The 20,995-nt window shown below is 35.7% G+C and overlaps 1 protein-coding gene across 3 annotated transcripts in view; it reads right to left on the reverse strand.

The window, feature by feature from the left end:
• The window catches only part of LOC135126635 (furin-like protease 2), a 429,769-nt gene that overhangs the window by 121,662 nt on the left and 287,112 nt on the right, over nucleotides 1-20,995 (reverse strand). For all 3 annotated transcript variants that reach the window (XM_064052673.1, XM_064052672.1, XM_064052674.1), the window contains one exon: nucleotides 12,287-12,481. In XM_064052673.1, coding sequence (XP_063908743.1) covers nucleotides 12,287-12,481 — 195 coding nt within the window. The remainder of the gene's footprint in view (nucleotides 1-12,286; nucleotides 12,482-20,995) is intronic.

Below are 20,995 nucleotides of genomic sequence, written 5' to 3' on the forward strand. Positions count from 1 at the left end.
CTCATGAAATTGTTTAGATTCAACATTACAGCTATCATTAAATTTTGTACAATGCCACTCGATACAAGTATATGCCTGTATCATTCGCGTAGTTTACTATTTTACCATATTTACCACATGCAAGAGATAAATCATTGCTAAACATAATAAATAAAATAGCTCCTAGACATCTGGCCTAGTATGGCAAAAATTAGGGAGTTTCCACCCTCTGCATTACTCAAGTAGGTACGTTCAAGTAGTTGGGTGGCTTGACGAGTAGAGGAGCGGGAAAACACCCTGATATGGACTTGGGGAAGGTACAATGGGCCCAAAGGCGAGGCCTAAATGCCGGCTGGCTACGGCCAGCCCCCATAATTAAGAATCCAGAATCCAGAATAGGTCCTAATAGTGACCCTTGAGGAACCCCACCTTCTATAGATCTGCTCCTGGATGTACAGTTCTTTATATTTACACTTCGGGTGCGATTTTACAAATAAGACCTAATCCATGAATGTGCAACTCCTCTTATTCCTATTCCCCAAACCCTCTTTAATAGCAAGTCATGGTCAACCGTATCGAATGCATGAGTTAAATCAAACAAAAGTGCAACAGCCTCATTCCTCCCACTTTGTGCATCATGAATAAAAACCACTATCACCGAAAGTGCAGTATGTGTCGTTTTATTTTTCCTGAAACCATGTTGAGTATCTGATAATAGACAAGATGGCGGGTGGTGCGAGTGGTTCAGCTCAAGGTGCTCTTAGCTGTAACAGATGTAAATCTAAAGTAGTGAATGCGACTAAATGTCAAATTTGTGGCAGTTCTTATCATCCAAAGTGTGCGAAAATAGTGTCCAACAATCCACTGCTAGATTCTGCATTGTTCAATTGTTGTGGTGATTCTTCGAGTAGTGATGACGACGCTGCATTTTTTGATGCAGTCGAGCTGTTAAGTGGGCCAGACAAGAAAATAGACATATCTATTTTCAATTACATAGTTAAGCAGAAAGACCTGATAATAGCAGAACTTCGGGATCGTATTAAGCTATTATCCGAGCAGGTTACAGTTTTAAGCAAGGATGAGTCTGTTCCATTATCACAAGATGATAAGAAAACTAAAACTGATAAAAATAGTGCGAAGATCCTTCAACCTATAATGACTGATAACACCCAATTGCATACGGAAGAAGTTGTGAATGACAGTAAACATTATTTATCAAAGAAAACCGTTCCTGTTCCAAGAAAAAGTAAATCCTTGATCATAGGTAATGGACCATCTTTCTCTTCTGAAAGTGGTGATGACTTTGCTATTGCGAGAGTAGTAAAGAGATCTTCTTTGCATGTTACAAGAGTAAATCCGAATATATCTGAGGACCAAATAAAAACATTTGTGGAAGATAAATTTCAGTCGTTATCTTTGCAAATAGATAACATTAAACCCAACATAAAATTATTAAAATTGTCATCTCGTTATCCTGAATCGTATAGTTCTTTTAAGGTGACTATAGATTCAATTTATGTAAAAACTCTTTTAGACTCGAACTTTTGGCCTAAAGGTGTGGCTGTCAGAAAATATTTTAATACATCATCCAAAAGCCAAAATTTTCAGACGCTTCCCCAGGATGGCACAAGTATGACTTAGATCCATTAACAGTTTATTATCAAAACGTTCGTGGACTCCGGACTAAGCTTGCTAAGATGTTTGAAAATATTCTGTGCGAGGAGTATCCCATTATCATTTTTACGGAAACCTGGCTATGCGATGGTTTCTTTGACAGCGAATTCATTGATGATCGATATTGTGTTTTTAGGAAAGATCGATCAGTCGAAGTCACTTCAATGTCCCGGGGTGGTGGAGTTCTGATCGCAGTACTTAAATCTTTATGCTCACACCAGCTTGACATTGATACTAAAAATAAAGAAGAATTATGGATTAATGTTACCATCAGCAATAAAAGCCTTATATTGGGTACGGCCTACATTCCACCAAAGTCCCCTATAGAGATTTACGCTGATCATTGTGCATCAATGGAATTCATCGTGTCCAGTCATCCGGAGTCTACTGTTCTTGTGGTAGGCGATTTTAATCTTCCTTCTACCAAATGGATTTGCTCTGACGTTGGCAGTGGTCTATCTCCTGTCTGCGGAAGTAGGAATCGTGATGCGTTATTCTGTGATAGTTATGTGTTCAGTGGTTTTGGTCAGTATAATCCTCACCCTAATGGGGCTGGTTCGATTCTTGATTTAGTGTTTTCTAATTATGATAGTATAACTTGTAACATCTGTGATCCTCTAATTGACAATGATTTTTATCATCCAGCTCTGACTGTAAGTATTCCAGATTTTTGTGCACTTGAAGAAGAATTTTACTCTAGTTATAATATTGCTAATTTTAAAATTGCCTCATATGTAGATATTAATCACTATTTAAATAGCATTAACTGGCTGTTTTTAAATCACTTAGAGACTGTTGATGATTGTTGTTATGTTTGTATAGAAAACGGTACGGTCTTTACAAATTGGAGTGTTCTCTAATATATTTAATTTCTGTAACTATTTATTTTACATGACAAAAGTAAGTCTCTAAACATACTAGATATCTAACATATCTAACACCCTCTCCTGTCAGGACAACTTCAAATTCCCAACTTTCTTCACTTCTACTTTCCTACTTCGAAATCTAATAATCTTCTTGGTAAGCAACCTCTATTCCATCTTTTGGGCCTCGTTTCTGCGACTATTTGTGGAATGCTGGGTTGACTAACTACCGGCGTTGGTTCCGGACTGGTTACAATATCTTGGCTAAATGTAACATTGGTTACTTCAGAAACCTGTCTAGTTTCATTCGGAACATTATGATTATTTGAATTTGGAAACCTTGGTAACGTTCTTCCATCAGGTATACCAGGTGTAAGCATAGGTGAATTGTAGTTATCAACTTGGTTACTTGGCGGTACATTGTTTCTCGAGAACACTGTGTCGAAATGGACTTTTTGATTATCATTTAAAGGCAATTTAATAATTTGATTAATGTGACGTTTCCAGGTACGATTATCGTCTAGCTGAATCAAATAGTGTAATTTTCCTAATCTTTTAACAACTTTTCCTACACACCATCTTTGTTTTGAGGTATAATTTCTACACTGTACTCTATCACCTACTGATACAGTTCTAATTTTATTATTTTTGTTAACATTACTTATTTTCGTTGAAATTGCATTTGGTAACATTAAATCTAATCTGTTTCGAATTTGTCTACCGAACAATAATTCTGAAGGACTTTTATTAGTTGTACTATGTGGTGTAATTCTGTAATGCATTAGCATTCTTTGTAGATTTACCTCATCTGTATTTTGGGAATCTATATTTAAACTAACTAGACTTTTCTTCAGACTTTGTACAAATCTTTCTACTTGTCCGTTAGTTGCAGGATTGAACGGCGCTATTCTTTTATGAATAATATTGTTACTAAAAAGGAATTTATTAAATTCATGTGAACATAATTGTGTACCATTATCACTCACAAAAACTTGGGGTATTCCAAATGTTGCAAAAATTTCTCTGCAAAATTTTATTGTACTCAGTGTTGTAATATCTGATAATATTCTTACAAATGGAAATTTTGAGTATGCGTCAATTAAAATTGCGAAATATTTATTATGGAAAGGTCCTGCGAAATCGAAATGTACTCTCTCAAATGGAGCACTAGCCGGTTCCCAAATGTGATTTTCTACTTTTTTTTGGTTATTACGAACTTGTTGACAAGCGTTACAGTTTTTAATAAGATTCTCAATATCGCGATCGATATTTGGCCACCAACAATAACTGCGAGCTAAGGCCTTCGTTTTCACGATGCCAAAATGCCCCAAATGTAATTCTTGTAACACGCGATTTCGTAGTGTCTTTGGTAAAACTACTCGGTGTCCTCGTAATAAAATATTTTGTTGTACACTAAATTCTTTTATGTCTATATTAAATAACATAGATTCTTTTAGTTCACCTTTTTGTAATTTGTTTATCACTGTACTTAATTCCTTATCCCTCACTGATTCTTTTTGTAGTTCAGCGATATTTACTGGTAACGTCTCTATCGTTTGTATTTGAAAAACATCTACTACATCAAATTGTGATTCTCGCGTATGTGATTGTGGAAGTCTGGAAAGGCAATCAGCATTTGAATGATTTTTCGTATTTCTGTATTTAATATCGTAATTAAATCCTTGTAGGAATAAGGCATAATGTTGCATTCTCATTGCGCTGTAAATTGGTAAAGGTTTGGTTGGAGAGAAAATTTGAACTAATGGTTGATGGTCTGTAATTAATATGAATTTATTTCCGTATAAGTATTGATGAAATTTTTTTATTGCAAATATTATACCGTAAGCTTCTTTATCGATTTGTGAATATTTTTTTTTGTGTATCGTTTAGTGTTTGAGATGCGTACTGTATAACTCTTTCTGAACCATCTGGCTGTATTTGTGAAAGTACAGCTCCTACACCATATGAACTTGCATCTGTAGCCACTGTAAGTGGTAAATTAGAATCGTAATGTGCTAAAATTGTGTCGGATTTAAATTCTTCCTTTGCTAATAAATATGCTTCTTCACATTCTTTTGACCACGTGAATGAAACATTTTCTCGTAATAATTGATTTAAAGGGTATAAAATCGTACTTAGGTTTTTTATAAATTTTCCATAATAATTAATCATTCCAATAAAAGAACGCAATTCACTTTTATTTGCAGGTCTGGGCATTTTATCGATAGCATCAATTTTATTTTTACATTTGTGTATTCCCTTTTCATCGATCTTATATCCACAATAATTTATTTCTTTTTTAAAAAATTCACATTTATCGGTGTTAATTTTTATATTATATTTATGAAGTCTTTTTAATACTTCTTCTAATCTTTGTATATGGATCAAATCGTCAGGACCAGTAATTCTAATATCATCAAGGAAAACTGAAACTCCCGGTATGCCATTTAGGATATTTTCCATTTCCCTTTGCCAAATAGCTGGGGCACTGGCAATACCAAACAATAATCTTGTACATTGAAATAGTCCTTTGTGTGTATTAATTGTAAGTAAATGTTGGTCTTCCGGTCTAAGTTCTAATTGTAAATAAGCTTGTTTTAAGTCAATTTTTGTGAATTTTTTACCCCCTGCCATAGTAGCAAATAATTCATCGGTTGTAGGTAATGGATGATCATCTACTATCAAATGTGGATTTAATGTAACTTTAAAGTCCCCACAAATTCTAACGGTATTATTACTTTTTAAAATCGGAACGATGGGTGTAGCCCAATCTGATGTATTAACTTTAATCAAAACTCCTTCCTCAACTAACTTATCTATTTCATTTTCTACTAACTGTTTAAGTTTAAATGGAATTGGACGAGCTTTAATATAAACTGGAACCGTATTAGATTTTAATGTTAACTTTGCTTGTATCCCTGTAATTTTTGCTAATTTTGTCTCTGTAATTGAATTGTATTTTTCTAACAAAAATTGTACTCGGGAATCTATTTCTTCCTTATGAACGTCAATTGTATGTAAGGTGTCTAATTTTAACAATTGTAATTGTCTAATCCACTCTCGACCAAGTAAAGGCATTTTATTTGTATCAGTAAGATAGATATTTAAATTATATTGTTGATTTTTGTGGTTGACAATAACATTTGCGTATCCCTCAGTCGTTACTTCAGTATTACAGAAAGTAAATAATTTTGTAACGGTACTATTAATGGTCGTATTTGGAAACATTTTTTTGAATTGTAATTTTGACATAACTGTGACAGCACTACCTGAATCAATTTCAAATTTAATCCATTTCCCACTAATATTTAAAGAAATTGTGTACTTATCTCTAAAGTGAGTATGGTCTAATTGATTTATTTCCTCCTCTGCTTCCACCTGGTGAGTTGGTACTGCACCAAATTCGTTACTATTATTTATTCGCTTAAAACAAACTTTTTGGATGTGACCAAGGGTCCCACAAAATCTGCACTTTGTATTCTTAGGTAATTGACAATTTGAAGCTAGATGGTTTCCTCCACACCTGTAACATTTAATATTGGAATTAGAATTTCGCGACGTAAACTTCGGTTGAATGGATTGTAATTTTTTTGTCTTCGTACTCTCCTCTAGTATAGAAGAAGTTCTAGACGTATTTTTCGTACCACCTTTCTTCTTTTCTCTAAGTGTAACATAGTTCATTGATGTATTTAGTATTTCTTTATTTGCATCTTTTTCTGACATTTCCATCGCATGGGCTATTTTCACTGTATCGTCAAATGTTAATTTGTCCATCTCCAATAGTCTGCAGCGAATTCTATTACTTTTTAGACCGAAAACGAACTTATTTCTTAACGCAGTTTTCAAATATTCTCCAAAATTACAGTTTATCGCTAATTTCTGAATCGCCACAACGTAATCTTGTAATGATTCTCCCTCCATTTGGTTACGCTGATGAAAACGATAATTCTCGGCAATTTCTAACGGTTTCGGTGCGTAAAATTCTTGTAGTATTTGTATTATTTCCTCAAATGATTTGCTGTACGGATCGTCAGGCGAGCATTTGTCACAAATGACATCAAATGCTTCATGTCCAATATAATGTAATAATCCCGGAGCGTAATCCACGTCTTTAACTTGAAAAAGTTTGAAATCACCTTTTAATCTTCTAATCCAATTCAGCCAATTCATTGAAGGTCGAAAAGGTTCAATATTTAAAGTAGCTTTGAAAGTATTACTTGGAGTAGTTTCATTCAACATCCTCGTCGTAGCTTCATTCGGCATCCTCGTCGCCAATATTTGTTATGTTTGTATAGAAAACGGTACGGTCTTTACAAATTGGAGTGTTCTCTAATATATTTAATTTCTGTAACTATTTATTTTACATGACAAAAGTAAGTCTCTAAACATACTAGATATCTAACATATCTAACAATTGTGTTGAAGCATTATATGATATATTATATTCAGTTGTTGAATTCTTTGTTCCTGTTCATCAAGTTAGACCTAAAAGTTTTCCTAAGTGGTTTGATAAAAGCACCAGGAAGCTTATAACTGATAAAAAAATAGCACATAAGCAATATAAAAAAAAGGGTACTGCTGATAATTATGTGGCTTTCTGTGATTTAAGACGTAGATGTAAGGTGGAAATTGCAAAGTGCAAGAAAACTTATAGGGACAAAATTGAAAGTAATATTACTGATAATGTAAAGTCCTTCTGGAATTATGTTAATTCTAAAAAATCTTGTAAATCCTTTCCTAAAAGTTTACATATTGACGATAGAAAGATTGATACTGCCCCTGACATATGTAATGCATTCGCAAACCATTTTGAAAAAGTGTATGTTAATTATAATACTAACGTAAAAAGTGACACACCATTTACAGGTGATATTTTAGATATAAGTCACGTCGACATCTCAGTAGATGAAATCGAAAAGTCACTCTCTAACCTCGAGATGAATTGGTCGCTTGGACCTGACGCTCTTCCGTCTGCTTTCATAAAGCTGTGCTCTTCAGCATTATCTTTTCCTTTGAAGCTGATTTTTACAAGATCATTAAAATCTGGAGTCTTTCCAGCTCTATGGAAGTTGGCGGATATTGTTCCAATTCACAAGAGTGGAAGCTTAAACCTGGTAGAAAATTATAGAGGTATTTGTATTTTACCTACCATGGCTAAAGTTTTCGAATCGTTAATAACTAATGTGCTATCACGCCTAACAAAAAATGTTATTATTGATGAACAACATGGGTTTATGGCGGGTCGCTCCACCAGCACCAATCTTTTAGAATTTACGCAATACCTAATTGATAATGTTGAGCTTGGTTATGACGTTCATTGTGTGTATACAGACATAAAGAAAGCTTTCGATCGCGTGAATATCTCGAAACTTATAATTAAACTTAAATGTATGGGAATTAGTGACCCTTTGTTATCATGGATTCAATCCTACCTTACTGGCCGTAAGCAAAGAGTGAAGACATCTAACATCAAGTCTCGACTTATTGATGTTTCATCAGGAGTTCCCCAGGGTTCTCACTTGGGGCCCTTACTTTTTATCTTATTTATGAACGACGTGAAATCCGCCTTCCAGGATTGTCGTTTTTTGCTCTTTGCGGACGATGTAAAAATATTCTACCGCATTACCTCAATTTTAGATAGTATCAAACTTCAAAATGAACTGAACAGCTTTGTCAATTGGTGTCGATCTAATGATTTTGAGTTAAACAAATCTAAATGTAAACTTGTAAGGTTTTCTCGTAAAAGACTAATGATGCGACAGTCTTATTTTATTGACGTGGACGAATTATCAACTGTAGAGCAAATTAATGACCTGGGTGTAACTTTTAGTAATTTTCTTCTTTTCAATAGTCATATTGAAAATATTGTGAACAAAGGTAATAAAATACTGGGTTTCCTGTTAAGACAATGCAACGAATTTAGCAATATGAGAACGCTTGTACTTCTATATTGTTCCCTTGTACGATCTCTTTTGGAGTACGGGTCATTAATTTGGTCTCCTTACGTTGAAGTTAACATACAAAGACTAGAGAATGTTCAGAAACGTTTTGTCAGATTTTTATGTTTTAAGTATAATATCAATTATAGATCTAGTGATTATTGTCAATTACTTTGTTATTTTGGATTATCCGCCTTAAAGACACGTAGAAATTATTTTGACCTCTGCTTCATGTTCAAACTTTTAAATAATATTTGTAATTGTCCAGGTGTTTTGTCTTTGTTTGCATATAATGTTCCTTCGAGGAATCTTAGACATAGTGACTTATTAAATAGATCATCTCATAGGACAAATTATGGAAACAAAAACACAGTAAGTAGATTGATCTCAGTTACTAATGAGTACTGTGGAAGTATTGACTTTTTTTCCACAAATATATTAACTTTTAAACGTAATGTGCGATCTGCATTGAATATGTAATTCTTTATTTGTAATAAGGTAATTTTCCGTAAATAAATGTATATATTATATTAAAATAGATTATTTTTTTCAAGAAAAAATAATCATCTTTCTAAAAAAGCCGCCTCTAAAACTTTACACATCTGACTTTGTATACACACTGACCTATAATCTGATATGTTGAATTTTGAACCCCCTTTTTTAAATATTGGTACACACTTGGAATGTTTCAAGCTGTTGGGAAAAACTCCTTTCTCCCAGGATTAATTTATGAAATAACATAGAGGTTCAGCTAAAGCAACTGCCACTGCCTTTAAGTGCCCGGTCTTCAATATTATCAATTCCAGGCATAGTTTTTCTTGTGGTCTTTAATATTAATGTTATTGCCTCGATAGGTGTAAAGGGCTGTAAGAAAATTGTTTTTTCACTATTAATTGTAGAAATTGTATTATATAGTAGCTCTGATACATCAACATACGAAAAAAAAATTGGTCGAAAGTTGTTTCGACAGAACTTCCCTCGCTCCTGAAATACAATGATAATTTTTTTTGGGTCACTCTGTATACGCATATCCAAAAAATATTAATGGAATGACAAATCACAAGTACAAACTCATCATATTTTGTACGTCTACTCATATTAAATCCTATCTAAAATGTACAAAATATAATGAGTCTGTACTTGTAATATTTTTTGGATTTGCATATACAGGGTGACTCAAAAAAAAAATTAATGAATGCGTAAATTTATTTTACTGATTTACTCAGGAACTACAAAACCGAATGCTTTGAAATCTACTGTGAAAAAAAACACAATAAGCATGCAGTCGCCACGTTTCCGACAGCGAGGGCAGTACTGTCTAAACTCTTTAGACCAATTTTTTGAATTGATTTTCTACTAACATTGTGATTCAGTGCTGATTGCTGCACTGACGTTTTGGGATTTTCTGTTGCGTCTAAGAGGACATTAACGGTATTTGGAGCAGTTTTTCACCAGGCAAGTTTTGGACGTTCTTTAAGACTTCCAGTTTCATTAAATCTTCGTAGGGTTTTCGAAACCGTCGACTTAGAAATGGTTTTTCGTCAGGATGAATTTCACTGAAAAGTGTTACTACTTGAGTAAAACTTCCTCTTTTGTCACCGTAACCCATAATCATTAATAACTCTATGCGCTCAGTTTCACTTAGAAGCACCAGTTTTGCAAGAAACACCTTAAACATTTCTGGATTTTCTTACAGCGATTCTTTACGCTTTTGTGTTGAACCACAGGAAATATATCAAACAACATGTCTATTACACCTTGTACGTCAGTTGTATATCTATGAGTCAGTGTCAACAGATCCACTTTTCCAGTTGATTTTTCTCAAAGTTGCGTGGGGATTGGGCATTCTCAAGGAGCTGTTTGGCTAGATACCACAAGTCAGAAATAGGGTTTAAAGTTTCAATGGAATATGAAAGCTTATCTTTTTCGTTGGTTGCTCTTGCTGAGTATTTTCCTCATGTATAAGTGGGCTAAGTGATAAGTCCATGAGATTCTGCTCAGTTAACCGTCGTCCTGTGTACGTCGTCTAGTTCCTAGTTTTGGTGGAATTGCTGTCTGACCATTATTATTAGGGTTCTTTATAGTAATGTTGGTAGTAAATTCAGTAGTTCTTTTCGTCATATTTTAAAACAAGTGAGGATGGAAGATCTATTTATTCGTTAGGTTTGACATAAATGTAAGAAAAAAAAAAAAAAAAAGGAAACCGAAGTAAAACTTAATTGCTTGACCATTTCCTCTATAACTCTGTGGGGGACTGCTGCACAGGCAAGCCTTGGAGAAAATAACACGTTTTGCAGGATTAAAAAACAACGTACATTTCCTTCAGTACTGTTAACTGTGATAGCCATCGTATGACATTCGCGACGCGAAGATGAGATTTTTTGATGAAAAACTTAGAGCCACAATAAATTTTACAACTCTAATAGCACTTAAAATAACAACTTGGTGTTAGGCTGGAAAAAGAGGAGAACAAAGATTCTCCCCCATCTTAACATAGTGCTCTTATGACGCCTATCCCTTTTGAGGGTGTTCTCGTCTTCAGACGAAGAATTTTGAATCTACAGTGACTCGCCTCAATACGAAACAAGATAACAGCAGACAAAAAGAGCAATTGATAAGACACGCGGGATTTAAAGAAAATCACAGAATATCTTCCCATGTACTGTTCTAAACACCACTGCACTGTTGTTAAACTGGTACCAAAATTCGACTTGAATCAGTCAAAAATCAGAGTTAAACTTGCACAAACACAATTTAGCGTTTTTGTTTTTTCTAAAAGGTGTGCTAAAACTTCAAAGAGATATTTGTTTGTTGGAGCAGATAAAACAATAATTAACATCACATTTAAAACATTTTAAACTCAACTGTGCTCTTAATTATTTACGAAAAAGTGTAATTAAAAACGGTTTCTCATTTGTTTTGTAGCCAAAAATAAAATTTACTTCATCTTCAGTGGAACTTAAAGGTGTCGAATTTACTTTTAATTCAGTGTGATTTAATCATTTGTAATGACAGAAAATAACAACGTGATGAAGCCATTAGAAAACGATTACCGTATACGTATACGTTACTACTAAAGGTACCTAATTGCGCGTATACTACACATCGTGACATAAGAGAACCGTGAACGTCTTCGTTGAAAGGACACTCAAGCACCAACATCTGAGCCCGGAGGATCGGGCATGAATAGTCCATTATCCTGGAGGATATGACACCAATAACCGCTAACCTGACAGCGAAGAATATAACGATAAATCATTCCGTCCGTGCCCTCTCGGCCTATAAAGAGTACAGAGCTGAAGAGAGAACCTTATTGTTATATAAAGCCTATGCACCTCGGCTTGCACGAGTTATTTATTGTTGCCTTTTATATCTCTCTTAGTGTCAGACGTTGTACACGTCGGGCATTAAAACTAGATGCTATTGTTAAGCCGTATAGTGGTGGAGTCGGCGTGAAATTAATGTTCATCTGTCTCGATATGAAAGCAGCTCTCGAGTGAGTTATTAAGATGAAACCCTCTTAGTTTTCTTGAGGAATTAGCAGTCGTGGAGTACATAAAAACTCACCGCGTAATTACGGCTTAATTGTGCGGCGCAATGTCAGAACATTACAAAGCATCAAGATTATGCTTCATCATTTGGATAACGGTTTAACTAAAGATGGTACATGGTTTACGGGTGATGCTATGGTCATCGTGTTGAGTTGGATAAGTTTCGTAAAATATGTTGCTTTTTATTTACCAAAAATTGTTATACAATATTTCTGAAGAAAATCTCATTGAAAGTATCATGTAACAATTTGAAAATGGAATATATGAAATGACAACTTACCAGATACCATTGTTCTTTGAAGAGCGGATCCGGAAAATCGCCTGAGGGTGCTGCTCGATAACGCGGTTGACCGTGTGGCAGTGAAGCACCTGGCGCTGCAGCGCTGAAGTATTGAGAAAATGGGGTCACAGAAGGGCGAAAAACGTAGTCCCGCTTTTTTCGTTTCTTTTCATGTTGTTGCTGGACCCAATACACCTAGAAAGATAAGAGTGAAGCAGTTAATCGACGATACACACACAATTCTAGCAATAAGAAAATATAATAATTAAGCCATCAAGTGTTTACTTTTATTTATATTTTCTAACACTGAGGTTGGATCACTGTTGAGTTGGAGCATATTAAATTTTACTTTGTGTATTGTCTTTAAGAATAGCGATTCTTAACATCCGGTGTTATGAGGAAACGCCGTTTTATTCATAACCAGAGTTTCACCTTTTAAGTTAATGTTTATGAATGGTGGGTGTGATATTCAAGCTAATGTTTTATCTAAAAAAAAATTGGTCGAAAGTTGTTTCGACAGCACTTGTCTCGCTCCTGAAATACAATGATAATTTTTTTGGTTAGCGTTTTACCATCTACATGATATACCTATTATAAATACAAAATTTGACAACAATCGGCCCAGTACTTTCGGAGATTATCTGTCTAATAAAAATCCGGGACGGCAGACAGACGGAAACGGGAGACCTATTTCTTCGTCCTCTAGGGGTCATGACAGGTGGAGAAAATGCATAAGTAGAGAGTCGGCCGACGGACTCGATTACAATACTTCCTTTGCTTACGCTCGGGAAGTAAAAACTCACATGTACAAGTATCTAATTTAGAGGTTTTTTTGGAAGCCAAAATCGATCAGTAATGTGACTTTTCAAACTTTTTAAAAGTTTAGAAATGAGCTATTATATACGAAACTTCCATCTTAAGGGTGGATATGTCACTTTCCACCCAAGAGATGGAAGTAGATGTCACTTTCCACCCTTGAGATGAGTAATACAACGAAGTATAGGAATCGAGTCCATCGGCCGAATTGCGACTTTCATATTTTCTCGACGTGTCATAACCTCTAAAGTACGAAAAAAGTGGTCTCCCCTTTTCGTCTGTCTGTGTGTCTAGTTTCTGTATATTTTATTAGACAAGTAATCTCCGAACCTACTGGACCGATTGTTGTCACATGTTGTATGAATATTAGGAATATTATGGGCAGTTTCACAAATTTGTCAACTTCACACCAACAAAATTAATTGCAAATTTATACAATTAAATTTACTTCCACCACTGGAGTAAATATTCATTAGTTTCATACTAGTATCGATTTTTGAAAAGATTTTGAAATTATTTAATTTTTGAGTGTTTTTTATAAGATGACCGAATACTTAATTATTCTCATATTACATGGTGACTTCGTAATTTAAACAAAAATAATTATTACGCTTTATAATCAAGACAAATTGTAATCTTGCTCTTAATAATGAGTGTCAGGTGTTACTTTACCCGAATTTAATCAATACAATTTGGGGTAGTTATTACAAAAGGAATAAAATAAATACACTTACTGAAAACGTTTACGTCCGACACCAAAAAAATACAAAATATCTTTGCCACATGTAAATTTGAAATAATTGTAGCGGTGAGGGGAGATTATAAACAATTGTGTATGGCACACAGTTTTATTGAAAATTGATTATTACATCAGCGCACCCGTGTGCTAGATGTTCCCGACAAAACTTAATAGCGACTGACTTAAAAACTAACTGTGTCGGTGTAACATAAGAAGTCGCCCCCGAATCGAAACCCAATGATTTTTTACGGGTCAACCGGGTCAAAGGGGTGGCTGCAGACCTGCAGCTGCAACATTTCTTTGACACACCGACGACATAGGCGTACTAAAGACATAGGCGTACCGACGACATTGTAGCACACGCAACATGCCGCCGCCCTTGAATGCCTCTAGGCATACAATTCACACTACAATTGTACATTTTAGACTAGCAATATAAAAATAAGAACACACACAGATTGATGACAAACCATACAAAACCTGTAGTGCATATCAGACAGTACCATATTTTAAATACACAAGAAATGACATTGATTGGAATGCGCTAAAGAAATTGAATTTGAGTACTAACAACACGTCAAATAATATACGTAAAAATAAGCATCCATTTGAATCCAACAACATATGTACAAATTAAGAGGCAAACATAAACTTGAACATAACATGAAGGGTACAAAATCCAGAAACGTAAATTTAAACACATAAAAATGCAAGTCTGAGTGAGTACGCACAGCACAAGAGCCACAAAGGTCGTTATCATACGCACTTCACTACACAATAGCACTTTGACATTTCGCGGGTACAGTATTTTTATTGGCCATCTATTGGCAGCGCACACACTTTGGACACACCGCGTTTGTAGACACCCTTTGAAGTTTTTACCGTCACTACGCGGACGACGCCGTCCTTTCCTGGGTGGACATCCTGGACCCGGCCAAGCGGCCAGTGAAGAGGTGGTGCGTCATCTTCCACAAGAAGGACTAATATGCCCGGTTTCACGGAAGAAGGCCCCATAACTCGCCACTTGGACCTCTGTTGTAGTTGCGATACGTATTCTCTTTGCCACCTTCGCCAAAAATGTTGCCGCATTTTTTCGACATGCTGCCACCGTGTTAGCCGGTTCAGCTTTGTAGACTCGAGATCTTCTTCTACGGGGGCAGTTAACGGAGCCCCAATCAAAAAGTGGCCAGGTGTTAGAGGATAAAGATCGTTTGGATCATTGGTCAAGGGGAGCAGAGGGCGCGAATTAAGACAAGCCTCAATTCTGACAAGTAATGTGTGCATTTCCTCATAATTCAAAATTGTATCACCAATTGTCTTTTTTAAATGTAATTTTGCCGATTTGATATTGGCTTCCCAAATTCCTCCAAAGTTGGGCGTTTTGGGGGGAATAAAACACCATTTTACTTTCATGTTTGCCAAATTTGACTTTAATGTTTCCTTGTTTAAAACATTTCTAAAGATTTGCTTTAGTTTTCGGTCGCTACCTACGAAATTGGTAGCATTATCCGAATAAATTTCACTAACAGTACCACGTCGCGAAATAAATCGTCTTAGCGCATTTAAAAAACCTTCGGTTGAAAGATCAGAAATAAGTTCCAGGTGCACGGCTTTGGTGCTGAGGCAAACAAATAACGCTATGTACACCTTAACGTGTTTCGGTTTTCTACCACGGCCATCCTGGTGATGATCGGACCACAAAGATCGATACCGGTACTGTTGCAGACGCACCGCCGGTAGATCGCCCATTTTTTCAGAATTAATTTTGGGTTTTACTTTAAAACAATTAATACATTTTCTGAGGATGAATCTGACTGCATCCCGTCCAGCGATGGGCCAATAAATTTGTCTCAACGCGGTTAGTGTGGCCTGGGCCCCCGCATGTAAGTGAGCGATATGATATTGACGAATTAATAGCTCCGTGAAGTAATGTTTCTTTGGCAAAATAATCTGATGCTTTCTGTCATAAGCAAGAACGGCATTACGTAATTTACCACCGACTCTTAAAATGTTATTAGAGTCTAAAAACGGACTTAAGCAGAGTAACGAGTTGTTTGTTGGCAATTCTTTACCCGATTTTAAAATAGCAATTTCTTTTTGAAAAGATTCACGTTGAACTAACGTTATAATTACGCGGTTGGCATCGTCCAATTCTTCTATGGTTAGTAAACCCGACTTTAATTCTTTGTTAAGTCTTTTGTTTCTACAGTTACTTACAAAACGCTTGATCCATGCAACAGTTCTTTTAAGCTTGGTAAAATTTGAAAATCTGATTAATAAATCCGATTTAAAAGTAGTACAGGTGGAAGTAATTAATGTTTTTTGTCTTTCTGGAACTTCAGTTCCTAAGTCGATGATTGTCTGTGGCCAGTCCGTAGGTGGTTTTGAGAGCCATTCGGGACCAAACCACCACAATTTGCAATCAATGAGTTGTTTAGGAAATAAACCTCTAGTAATCAGATCTGCAGGGTTATCGGCACCATTTATGTGGCGCCAATTATGACCGGATGTTAAAGTTTGAATTTCTGACACCCTATTCGCCACGAAAGTTTGCCAATTATGTGGTGAAGCCGCAATCCAGTTTAACACGATTGTTGAATCGGTCCACAAAAAACACTTATTAATTTTTAAATTTAGTTCAGGCAGAATTTTACTTATTAATCGCGCTAATAGTAAAGCTGCTGAAAGCTCCAATCTAGGCAGCGATATAGTTTTGAGTGGGGCTACTCTACTTTTTGCACATAATAATTGAGTATGTGTTTCAGTACTTGATAAAATTGTTTTAATATAAATGGCGGCTCCAAAACCCTTAGTACTCGCATCTGCGAAGCCATGCAATTCAACGATATTCGGTGTGTCATTTCTAAAAATATGACGTGAGATTTCAATATTCTTGACATCAGGTAAATTAATCAGAAATTGGTTCCAATGATATTCTAGATCACTAGGAATTGGGTCATCCCAACCAATTTGCGCGGCCCATAAAGATTGCAGAAGTAATTTAGCCTTTAAAATTACTGGAGTGATAAGACCTAATGGATCGAAAATTGTAGCCACTGTGGCCAAAATAGTGCGTTTTGTAGTTTTGCTGGGTAGCCTGTTTAACGCTAAGTTATACTTCAGTTGATCTTTGTGGCAATTCCAAATTAAACCTAAAGTTTTTGTTTCAGTGTCGCTAGAAAAATTAACAGAAGCCTTTATGTCAGTTTCTGGTAATAATGTTGGTTCATTTGAAGCCCATTTGTGTAATTTGAAATTACCTTGATTTAAGATCTGAATGATGTCGTCGCGAAGTGCAAGCGCTTCTTCCAATGTACTTGAACCACAAATTAAGTCATCCATATGAAAGTTATTTAAAATATTTGACGCGGCTACAGGTAATACATTCATATTTTCTAGTGCTAATTGTTTTAAGCACCGCATCGCAAGATATGGTGCTGACGCTGTCCCGTACGTCACTGTTTTTAATTGATAAATTTGGAGAGGGTCACTTACATTTTCACGCCAAAATATTCTTTGAAATTGTTGATGATTTTCAGTTAAGAAAATTTGACGATACATCTTTTCAATGTCCGCACTAATGACATACTTGTACGTTCTGAACTTTAATAATATTAAAAATAATTCCTGTTGCAAGTTAGGTCCGATTAATAGATTATCATTTAGACTGTGACCGTTAGAACTTGTCATGGATGCATCGAATACTACCCGAGGTTTATTTCCTTGTGTCGTATTTTTTATGACTGCATGATGAGGAATAAAATAGGAATTTTCTGAGCTAATGTCAGACACTAGTTGCATATGGCCTAATTGTTCATACTCTCTCATGAACTGGATGTACTGATGTCTCAGTTCTATGTTTTTTAAGAGCTTTCGTTCTAATGTGAAAAATCGATTTCGCGCCATTGTTTCTGAATGTCCCAACATTATGGACTTATTTTTAAAGGGGAGGTCTACTACAAAATTTCCAAGATCGGTACGTTTATGTTTGTCAACAAACTGTTTTTCGCAAGATTTCTCTTCGGGAGAGAGTATTTTGTTAGGAGGACTTCCAGCAAGACCCTCTAATTGAAAAAAATCTAAGACTTGGTCATTTAAAGCTTGCAGCGTATTTGTATTGCACGTACTTAAGCTCATAAAATTAGTAGTGTTTATGGATCCTGCAATAATCCAACCCAAATCTGTATTATGCAAATAAAGAGAGTTGCCTATTTGGATTTTCCCATCTCTTAATACTTGGAAAAACATTCTTGCCCCTAATAAGATATCTATTTCTCCACAAATGTTAAAATTGGCGTCAGCTAAATTTACAAAATCTGGAATTACCATACCTTTCGTAGAAAATGAGTTTAGAGGTATGTTTTGTGTAATTTTGTTCAGTACCAAGCAATCTATGTTATAATGCAAACTCTCTTTAAATAATGAAGAAAGATGCACCTGAACGGTTTCGTTTACTCTGTTGGACGATAAATTTACGCCAGTGATAATGTGATTTGTACTCTGTGTTTTGAGGCGCAATTTTTGACATAAATCTCTGGTAATGAAATTAGATTGCGAGCCTCCATCAAGTAACGCTCTGCATTTATGCATCTTTCCGAAATTATCCCAAATGTAGATAATTGCGGTGCTAAGTAATGTCTCTGACAAATTGTAATTGCTGCTATGATTTGAAGTGCTGGTACCAACGTGAGGTTCAGGCAATACTTGTTGGATCTCCATTCTATGTAATAAGCTATTATGTTTTTGTTTGCAATACTTACATGAACTATTTGATCTGCATTCGATACAAATATGGTTTGGTTTTAAACAATTATTGCAAAGTTTTAGAGATGTTACCTTTTTGATGCGTTCTTCTAATGACATTTTTAAAAATTCATTGCATGAGTACAAATTGTGATTAGGCCGTTTACAAACTAAGCATGTCCTTTTTGCTGTGAAGTGACTGACTGTTCCCTTAATATTGTAATGTTTCGGTCGTGGATTTGCATTAACATGGGCAGTACTTTCCAAAATTTGACACCGCGCATCTATTAACTTAAATAATTCCGCTAATTTGGGTATATCGTCTGTTAATTTTGACTGCCATTCACGCTTTGTTTGGTAATCAAGCTTATCGACAATTATGGTGGTTAAGATTGAATCCCATTGATCTACTGGAATTTCAAAGGCTTTTAATGCTGCAATGTTGGCGCATAATAAATCGCTTAATTGTCTTAAATTTTCTTGATTAGCCCTTGTGACGGCTGGCGCATCTAAAATGTTTTTTATATGCTCATGTACAATTAGTCTCTTATTTTGAAAGCGTTTGTTTAACAAATCCCACGCAATTTCGTAATTGGCATTTACCGGGGACAACGACTCGATGGCTCGAAAAGCTTCTCCCTTCAATGTGGACCTCAAATAATGGAATTTCTCAATATTTGATAAAGACGAATTTTCATGTATGACAGATTTGAAAGTATCCCGGAAAGAAGTCCAGTCAGAATAAGCTCCGCTAAATTCCGGAAGTTTTAATGCCGGAAGAGTTATTTTTGGAGTTGGATTTTCACGATTGTTTATACTAGTATGTTTCGAATTACCTTCGCTTTTAATAATGGTATCAATTTCGGCTATAGTTTCGTAATATTTTGCCTCGAAATTAATCCGGTGGTCTACCTCATCGTCAAGCAATGCAGGTGGAACATTTTCCTCGATTTTAAATTGCACTTCTTTGAAATCGTTAATTGCGTTAAGAGCGATTGGTCTTCGTGCGATTATTAAACCTATATTGCTGCCAGACGGAAAATTCCTGACAAATTCTAAAATTCGATCCAACTCTGAAACAATTTGGTTGCGCTTATTTATCCACGATCTTAATAAATTAGCTGTTTCACCTTCCGAATCGGATTCGGCATCTCTGCTTTTGGACGATTTGTTAACCCTTTTGCCCATTTTAATTTTAATTTATGTGGAAATACACACAATAAGTACTTGAACAGAGGCGGAAATCGTACGAATGAAGGAAAATGGGATCTGACCTTTGATTCCCGTGCTGGTGGTGGCTGAACTCCTCGCAGGCGTATTACTTGGTGCTGCAGGTCTCGGGCCTCGGCGACGGCGATGTGGGAAGTGGGATCTGCTGTGGATCCTCTAAATGATTTCACCGGAGTTGTATGCGTCGCTTCCGGAGATTTTTTAGATTGTTGACACGAGGTGGTGACTTAATTGACGAACCACTGCTGCCGTGCTGCTGCGAGAACTGTTTGTTCCCTTTTTTTTGTGTTTCTTCTCCTGCTGCTCACTGGTCACTACTCTCCACTGTTTTTTACCGGAATTTATAAAAATCCGGCTCGAAGGACCAAAATGGTGTGTAGCGGTGAGGGGAGATTATAAACAATTGTGTATGGCACACAGTTTTATTGAAAATTGATTATTACATCAGCGCACCCGTGTGCTAGATGTTCCCGACAAAACTTAATAGCGACTGACTTAAAAACTAACTGTGTCGGTGTAACATAAGAAGTCGCCCCCGAATCGAAACCCAATGATTTTTTACGGGTCAACCGGGTCAAAGGGGTGGCTGCAGACCTGCAGCTGCAACATTTCTTTGACACACCGACGACATAGGCGTACTAAAGACATAGGCGTACCGACGACATTGTAGCACACGCAACAATAATAATTAATCAGTTTATCGGATATAATGCAACCTTTAGATGATACAACTCTTGAGATAATTAAGTTCAAGTATACTCTGACGGTCTTTAGTAAAATAGTAGTGTCGGACGTAAAATATTTCTATTTCTAAACTTCGAAAGTCTCGTCACGCAGAACATAGAAACCTACGCAAGCCTAGGCGGGTTTGAAATTATTTTTTTGATGTATCTAGGTTTCGAATTTGTGTTGTATTGAGAGTGTTTGTGTCATTACCGTGTATTTTTGAAATTGTTGCATACGCGTGTTAAATAATGGCGTTAACAAATCAGCAAAAAATGGCAAGAAGAAGGGCAAAATTAAACAGCAATCCTGAATTGAAAAAAGCATACCTGGAAAAGGACAGATTAAGGAAAATTGAGTACCGGACCAAGCGTAATCAAAAAATGACAGCATACCAGCTAAAACAATTTAAATTAAAGGAATGCGAAAGAATGAAAAACTGGTATAAAATGAAGAAG

Source organism: Zophobas morio, unplaced genomic scaffold, assembly GCF_036711695.1.
Source record: "Zophobas morio isolate AGI-343-1 ecotype UQ-CSIRO unplaced genomic scaffold, CSIRO_AGI_Zmor_V1 ptg000011l, whole genome shotgun sequence".
Taxonomy (NCBI): domain Eukaryota; kingdom Metazoa; phylum Arthropoda; class Insecta; order Coleoptera; family Tenebrionidae; genus Zophobas; species Zophobas morio.